This window comes from Bison bison, unplaced genomic scaffold (genome assembly GCF_000754665.1).
Source record: "Bison bison bison isolate TAMUID 2011002044 unplaced genomic scaffold, Bison_UMD1.0 scf7180017847878, whole genome shotgun sequence".
In the NCBI taxonomy this organism is placed as follows: Eukaryota; Metazoa; Chordata; class Mammalia; order Artiodactyla; family Bovidae; genus Bison; species Bison bison.
Window position 1 is genome coordinate 1 of NW_011478451.1, and position 673 is coordinate 673.

General features: G+C 67.9%; 1 protein-coding gene across 1 annotated transcript in view; it reads right to left on the reverse strand.

Annotated features, from left to right (window-relative positions):
- Nucleotides 1–21: 21 nt before the first annotated feature.
- The window catches only part of LOC104991529 (interleukin-1 receptor-associated kinase 1-like), a gene marked incomplete at its 5' end in the record, with an annotated part of 19,686 nt that continues 19,034 nt past the window's right edge, over nt 22–673 (reverse strand). The window contains 2 exon segments of the mRNA XM_010844036.1: nt 22–548; nt 551–668. Of these exon segments, the coding sequence (XP_010842338.1) occupies nt 58–548; nt 551–668 (609 nt within the window).

A 673-nucleotide genomic window follows, 5' to 3' on the forward strand; every position in this document is an offset into this window, starting at 1 on the left:
GCATGGCCCGGCGAGACGAGATGGCCTGGGACAGTCCTTCTTTGGACCTTCCTGGGGTCAGGCGAGCAGCCCAACCCAAGACAGCAGCCCGCAACTTGCTAAGGACAGATGGAGCTTCATGGCGGGTCCTGGATCTCTCCTCCCAGAAGGCTGGGGTGGGGAGGATGGGGTTTGCCCGGAAAGGAGGCCTTTGGTCCCCTTGCTGGTACCTTCCACAGCTGTGGGCTGGAGACCCGGGCCGCTCCCACAGCTCGACTCTCGGGCGGCACCCCCTTGGGTGCAGGCAGCCTGCCCAAAGGGTGCTGGCACCCAGCTGGGGGCCCCTGGGCCCGCAGGGCAGCTGGGGCTCAGATGCCAGGAGTGCAGGGCAGCAGAGAGGTCAGACACGCTCTCGTCACTCTCCACGGGCTGGTTGGCACCTTTTTGTGGCCAGTCTGTAGCCTGGGCCTGGGCCCCCAAGGGCGCTGCCAGGGGCTGCCAGGGGCTGGCACGGCTCAGGGCGCTCCCGCTGGTGGACACGTAGGAGTTCTCTTGCGGGGAAGGGGGCTGCGGCTGGCAGCCTCCAGCTCCAGGCATGGCCCTGCCACCACCACCTGCAGCTCCTCCAGTGTCTGGTACACCTGCAGGGAGGGACCGGGGCTCTCAGGGTGAGTGGCCCCATCCCGGTCCTCGC